The sequence below is a fragment of the Parasteatoda tepidariorum genome, chromosome 3 (genome assembly GCF_982258835.1).
Source record: "Parasteatoda tepidariorum strain Cologne lab strain chromosome 3, Ptep-v5.0, whole genome shotgun sequence".
In the NCBI taxonomy this organism is placed as follows: domain Eukaryota; kingdom Metazoa; phylum Arthropoda; class Arachnida; order Araneae; family Theridiidae; genus Parasteatoda; species Parasteatoda tepidariorum.
This window is the reverse complement of record NC_141757.1, coordinates 20,058,696-20,066,533: the sequence shown is the minus strand read 5'-3', so window position 1 is coordinate 20,066,533 and position 7,838 is coordinate 20,058,696. Positions and strand designations below refer to the sequence as shown.

At 28.0% G+C, this 7,838-nt stretch overlaps 1 protein-coding gene across 1 annotated transcript; it reads right to left on the bottom strand.

Annotated features, from left to right (window-relative positions):
* Positions 1–5,432: 5,432 nt before the first annotated feature.
* On the bottom strand, positions 5,433–7,807 carry Dhrs4 (Dehydrogenase/reductase 4). Its single transcript, XM_016057689.4, has one exon. It carries the CDS (start codon positions 7,490–7,492, stop codon positions 6,659–6,661), a length of 834 nt encoding a protein of 277 aa, XP_015913175.2. The 5' UTR covers positions 7,493–7,807; the 3' UTR covers positions 5,433–6,658.
* Positions 7,808–7,838: the final 31 nt, after the last annotated feature.

Sequence of the window (7,838 nt, the reverse complement as noted above, 5' to 3'; positions counted from 1 at the left end):
ATTATAAAAAATTTATAACTATCTCTTAAATTAATTTTAATAAACTTTGAAGAAGCACTAAATTTGTAAAATTAAAATATCTAAATTAAGAGGTACTAATTTAAGTTAACTCAAAATTTAAATCGTTCACCATTTCTATTTTTGAAGAATTTTTTATCTAGCAGAATAAATGTTGTTCAAAGATTTATTTTTAAAAATTAAAGAGACATTATTAAAAATTTTATTGCTTTTTATGCACATTAAAAAAATTGTAAAAATTTATTTTTCCACAGAGAAAGTTCAAAACCTTTATATATATATATATATATATATATATATATATATATATATATATATATATATATATATATATATATATATATATATATATATATATATATTGGAGCTCTCTACCATAAAAAGGTTGTGCACCTATACTTAAGTTAGGTGCTTGTAATATCTCATAATTTGATCCCAGTGCTTTGCATTTATTTATGATGTTTTTAAAAAATATGTATTGGTTGTTATGAGATTATGTTTGAAATTATTTAAATAAGAAATTTTTATACACATAGAATAATTTAAAGAATTATTAGTTTAAAAGATTGCATTTAGTAATTTCTTTCTTTTTACTGAAAGAAATTTTTTATGCATTTTGTGAATAAATATATACTCATATTTAGAATTCTAAATATTAGATTAAAGAAATTTCTACTTAAATCTAGTATTAGTTTATTTTTTTCTATATATTGTGATTGTTTCTACTTAATATTTGTTTGTTTTTTAATTTATGAAATGACAATTTTGACCCAAAAGTTACTGTCAATTATTAATCCCACAGTATTAGTATTTTCTAACTTCAAGATTCTGGGAAATTTTATGTGTCAAAACTATTTGCATCTCTAAAAACTATGTCATTTTTTTATCTGTTCAAAATTTATACCAGCTAGTTGTAATAAGTAATACTTAGTAGATTGGTGCTTTTGTGCTGGTTTTATTTTTTTTAAATTTAATTGAAATTTTTACGCTTTAACAAGTATTTCATATAAATCTGTGCACTTTTGATGTCCTATGAACTTTGCTTACATATTTATGGATATTTGTTACCTTTTAATTTAGTTTTATTTTTAATTCTAACAATTTTAAAACTGTTTTGAGTTAAAGCGAAACCAAGTTTAAAACTTGTAATTATTATAGTTGGTATAAATTTTGCCTGTAAATAATCAGCATATGTAACAAATAGTACTTTTGTTAAAAATGTCATTGTTTGAGCAAAAATCAAAAATGACAATTAAATATGACAGTAAAAAATAATTTTTAAAGGACACTTTATTTACGTTTACTAACTGTTGAAAAAAATTATATTAAATTTTTTTAGCTAATTTTCTATACGTCAAAAAGCCAAATAACCTAGTATAACAATTATTGCATTGGTCGTTTAGGAAAACTGTGTCCAGTTTTACACAAAGAATGTTTGTAGTAACACTTGAAAAATATTTGTGTAGAATAAAAAATCATTGTTATGATTTGTCAAATTTTGTATATATGTTGTGTAAAAGTTATATAAATCTTTTAAATAAAAATTATACAATTTATTTATATTTTCTAGACAAATTAAATAAAACCTATCCTGAGATGAATTTATTCTCAATCTAGACTTTAGAATCAATTTTTTTTCATAGTGTGTATTTTAATGTGTTTATAAGTGAAAGTGGATAGTGTGTATTTATAACTCCAGAAACATAGTGAGTTACTTTTGAAGTTCATATTTTTTTATTTTCCTGCTTAATTTTGTAATTGATATTTTGATTTATTTACTTTATAAAACTTATCTTGAGATGAATTTATTCCCTATCCAGACTTTTGAATAAATTTTTTTTCTTCATAGTGTGTATTTTGATGTTTTAAAACTGAAAGTGAATAGTGTGTATTTATAACTCCAGTAACATAGTGAGTTACTTCTGAGGTTCATGTTTTTTGTTTTCCTGCTTAATTTTGTTATTTGTTGCTATTTTTGTTATTGATATTCTGACTTATTTATGCATTTTTTTGGTTTATTAACATTTTCAAGCAATAATATACTAAGACATTTTACTTTTATTTTATTAATGAAATTATAATACTTTTTATTTTTATCATTTTAAAATAGATTCTAAAACCATTTTGAGATGTTCAGTTCTTTATTCATAAATGTGAATATTTGTTATTTATGAATATGAATTACAAAATAAGTTTAATCCTATATATCAATTATACATTTTTAACTTAATACCAACTCTAAAACAATTTTAAAATGTTTCATTTTTTCTTTGTAAAGTTAGTGTAGTTTTCCTTTTATTATTGAAATGACTACAACCTGAAATTTTTGAAAAAAATGCGAATTTTTTGTTTTTAAATATATATTATGACATGTAATGCTATTTACTTGACATGAACTAATTAAACTCGGAACCAATGCTTACAACATAATATATTAATTAAACTAATTATTTGTTTAATATCTTCGACATAGTACATCTTTTAACTGTAATTAAAAGTGTTAAACATACATTTGTTTCTTTTAGTCAGAACCTTCATTGTAAAAGAACTTTTCATTGTCTTAAGAGATGCAAGAAATCGAAATTTTACTGTAGGTGACAATATTTTTATTAATCAAGTCTCTTAACTCAAAAATGAATACTTGTATAAGAAAGATGATAGTTTATATCTTTAAATCTGAAATCTTCTGTTTAGCTTTAAAGTACAATTTTACCAATCATTTCATGGTTTATCCAATCCATTTATTAATTTTATACTCTCAGGTGAATTTATATCATAAATGAATAATTATGAAAAATAACTGTTTTTCAAATACTCTTTTTTTACATAAAAAAATTTTCTTTCCGCTTTTTTTGTTAATATACATTATAATTTAATGGAAGATTTCTTCTGTGTGTATGTAAAAAAGTTTCTGTAGAGTCGAAAATCCGTCCATTTTAACAAGTCCCTGTGTAAATTTATTTTGTTAGCATTTCATTGTGTGTTTGAAATATTCTCATTTGAAGCAATAAACATTATTGTTTAATTTTTTACCAATCATGCTTTTAAAATAAAGCTTTAAAAATTGAGTTTGGCTTTTCTATTATTCAATTTTCGGTAACTTACATTCCAGTCTCTAAGTAAAATAAATTTTAAAAGAATTAATCAGATTCAACCAATCAAGACAAGTACATTGATAAACACATTTAATATAAAAATAATTGTATAGGAATAAATAAAATTAAAAAACTACCCAAATGTAAAATGAATTTTTAATGATTATTCAAATGCTTTAATACTCAAAGCTACTAGTCTCTTTAAATATTGTGAAATTGTTATTTTAGAATTAATTGCAGCTTTAATATATATATATATATATATATAAGGAGAAAATAATATAAATTATCAGTTTTACTCATTTTTTTAAAAAGAAAATACCTTAACTTAGTAAGATGGTCCAAGTTTTACAATCATGAGAATTTAAAGGTTTTATTTAGACAATATTAAGATATTCAAGGGGCAGTGCCAGGGCCAAAGGAAAAGAGGAAGGCCAGCCAAGAGATGGTTAGACAAGGTGGAAAAAGACCTTAAGACTCTAAAAGTCCAAAACTGGAAACAAAGAGCTAGAGACAGGCGACTTTGAAGGATAATTGTTAGTGAGGCCATGATCCAACATGAACTCTAATACCAGGGAGTTAGTTAGACAATATCTAGCAATATTATAGATGAAATTAACAAAATTAATTTATACATTTTCATATATTTTTATGGATTGTTAATTGTGCAAAACTCAACACAGGTAGCACTAGCTGGTAAAGTTAGTTATAAGGCTTCCTAGTCGCTGCTTCTGATTTATTTTCATGTTTACGCTTGAAACTCAGGTGCTGAACATTACAAACGGCACTGAAATCCAGTGTCATGCACTACCTCTTTTGAAACCTAAAAAGCCCTTGTTGGAAATAACAAACATTGAAATAAACTTGGATCTTGTGAAAACTGTCCATGGTAAAAAAAATGTTGCTCCAATTATTCTAAAAAATCTTGCCCTGGAGACAATGGCGGTTAGATATCCAGTCGACGATTGGCTACATGTTTTTACCGATGGTTCTCAATTTGGCTGCCATTTTAATGTAGGGGCTGGTGTCTTTTCAGAACTTTTCTCTTTCTACGTACCAGCAGGATACATTGGCACCGCCTTTGATGGAGAAATAGTGGCCTTGAGTATGGCCTTACAGCAGCTACTGGCCCTCCAACACAAATTTGAAAATGCAGTTCTCTTCTCGGACTCACAAGCGGCCATGCAATCAATTAGCTCACATGAACGTCCCTTGACATCTGAGATTTCCCGATGTCAAGATCTCTTGAGGTCTTTATTTTTGAGGGGAAAACGAATAGTCCTCCAGTGGGTGCCAGCCCATTGTGGTGTCTGGGGCAATCAGCAGGCAGATTTACTTGCCAAGAAAGGTGCCAATTTGCTACAACAACCAAATACGGCAACTTCCTTTTGGAAAATCAAACTGTTCCTTAAAAATTTATGTAAAACCAACTCATTGCAAGACCTTCAGACTCGCACAGCTTTGAAAAGTTGGAGAAATGTAAGCTCTTCTTTAATTCCCGACAAACCAAGACGTGATGCAGTTGCGGCCTTCCGCTTATACACAGGCCACGATTGTCTTTCTGCTCACTTATACCGCATAGGCCTTTTCACCATGCCTTTTTGTCCACTTTGTAAATCTGGAGAGAAATTGGGCAGGAACCACCTGCTTCTATGTGGGGCCCTTCATGGACACACTGAGTCCTCAAGATATTGGGAAGCAAGAGAACTTTTAAAGCAATGACTTCGGTCTTCTTTCTTTGTTATCCTATGTACATTTGTATTCGTTATTTATTTCATCTTTCTATTTGTACCTTTTGCCTTGCCATTAGAAATAAAAAAAATATATATATATAAAAATTTACTGCACCATCTGTTAAGAATATAAAGAAAAATGATTATTTTATCAAGATAGCTTTTAAGATAGAAATTATTTTTCTTTTTTTAATATGTTCCAACATACACACAAATAATTTTGCGCCAGAATTTCTCAGCTTTATTACAAGCATATTTTTAAAAGCATTAAAAATCCGTAATCCGCCTATAAAAAAAACCTAAACTAGCGTATTGTTATACTTCTTATTTTAAATAAAAATTTAGGAAAAAACATGGTGCATTCTTGAAATATGCAGAACATCAAACTCTGCTATAGCAATACCCTTGTCAATAAGTGTGATAGAGGGTTTTTAACCCTGAACAGAACAAAAACTGATTTAAAAAAACTTAAATATGGGAACAAGGACCTAACTTTAAAGAACAAAATAAAAACATTGTTCGTGATTACAAATATAATGCTGAAAAATCACGGAAAGAACGAACACAAAAGGAAATAAAAAAGAGATATTGAAAATAAAATATTTATTTATCAACGTACAAAATATGTCAAATATGCTAAAAATAATAAATCAAAATAGTACACATCTCTTTGACATCTTCTATGTCAAACATAAAATCATTTATATTTGTTATGAGTTGGCACAGTTATATCTGTAAACAAGTGATTTTTTTAATACCTCTCAAAAATGTAGTACCAAAAAAATTGACATATTGAGAGACTTGGTGAAAATATCCTGATAAAATTTAAGTAATAAAAAAAATTGTTTATTTAAATAATATAAGGAATTTCTTTTTGAAGCAGAATATTGGTCAACAAACATTACTAAGTTCATTTGTAAAATGGAGAAAATTTTTTAGATATAAGTGTTAAATAATTTAATTCTCAAAATATTATAAAATACTCATAATAAATCCATATTTTTAAAAAATGACATAAAAAACATGGGGTGCATTTCCACTAAAAAATTGGTAATTGACAGACCATTTTCTATTCACCATTTGTTATAATTATATTTAGTTAATTTTGCCTTACACATTGTGTTATATAAATATATACCATCTCCATAGAAACAAAGTAATTCAGTTAACCTAAATCAAGTAAATTTTTTCTCAAAATGCAGGTCTAACGGGTGGATCCTAGAATAGCTCACCCTCAATATCTTCGCCAAACTAGGTTTCCAGAAGATATTTCAGGGAGATTATTTTGATTGTCCGATCACACCACCAAAATTCTTAAACCTGATTGGTTATTTGATATGTACACCTATGCAAAAGTTGGATTACGTTAGAAAAGAGGTAAATGGGTTTATTTTTTTCACCATTTATGCTTCTGATCTCTTGCTGTTAAAATCATCGTTCATGTTTTAAATGTTATTTCATTTATTGCCGTTATTATTAAATTTTTTTTTTGTACGGTACCCGGGTGACAAGAAAAGATATATGTAAGCAATCAGAGTAAAGGTAATTTATTTTTATTCTATTAAAAAATATTTTAATAAGTTTACATTAATTTTAATTGTTATTTTTTTTAATTATATAAGAGCAACGGCCAGTAATTGTCAACTTGACAAAATTTCAAAAAGTCACCAAGAGGTGGGCTATACTAGGATTTTACCTGCAAACTTGCCAAGAAATTTTTATCAACACATAAATAAAATATGAACAACCAGAAATTTATAACAAAATTTAACTAATTTATATAAACAAACATCATAAATACAAAACACAGGCTCATAAACGTGAGAAATATCCACCAGCAACAACAAAATTCTCTCCAGTAATGTACGATGCATCATTTGAACACAAAAATGACACCATTCCAGCAATCTCATCAGGTTCTCCACATCTTTTCATTGGAATAGCTTGATCAAGAACCTCTTTAGAAGAGGGATTGGACCACATCACCTCACTGAACTTAGTTTTTATTATACCAGGACAAACACAGTTCACTCTAATGTTCTTCTGAGCACATTGTGTTGCTGCAGCTTTTGCCAAACCTAACAAGGCTGTTTTGCTAACAGAATAGGCCCCAAGTATATTCATAGGATTAAGTCCAGCAATGGAAGACATGTAAACAATGGACCCTCCTCCACGTTCTTCCATTAATGGAAGAACAGCTTGGGTCAGCAAGAAAGCTGATTTGACATTTATGTCAAATATTTTGTCCCATGCATCTTCAGAAGTATCCAGGACATGACCCATGGTGGGATTGACAGCTGCATTGCTGACTAATAGATCAACACCCCCAAACGTAGTTTTTGCAAACTCAAGTAAGCGTTTACGATCTTCTGCTTTACCAACATGACATGGAATGCCCGCAATTTTTGAACTAACTGATTTTAATTGATCCAAGGCTTTTTCAACATTATCTTTCTTGCGACTGCTAATGACAACTGCAGCTCCGTCAGTTGCTAATCTCTTTGCAACTGAAAATCCAATGCCTTCAGTCGATGCAGTAACAACAGCAACTTTACCAGATAGTTTCAGTACTGAGTGGGACATGTTTCGCAGAATATTTGAATCAATGCTAAAAACACGCAATTTTAGACATAAATTTCTAAGCATTTCCGAATTTTTCCTCAATAATACAAGGAATTTCAGCTTAACGAAATTAAAATCACGTTATCTCAATTGTATATTAAGTATGATAAGTAGATGATTAGATAAGGTTGAGGAAAAATTTTCTATTTTTTAAATCATACTAGAAAAAAAATTATTTCCAGAAATTGAAAGTAATAACAACGTAAGTTAAGAAGAGGAGGAGGGATTTTATCTCAATTTTAAGAGATTTAATTTGATATCAATCTAAAGTAACTCTTTTTGACTTCCTCTTCGCTCTAAATGTACAAGTACACAAGAAATATGAGAGCTCGAATCAGTGAAATCAAATTATATACGATGCAAAACCCGC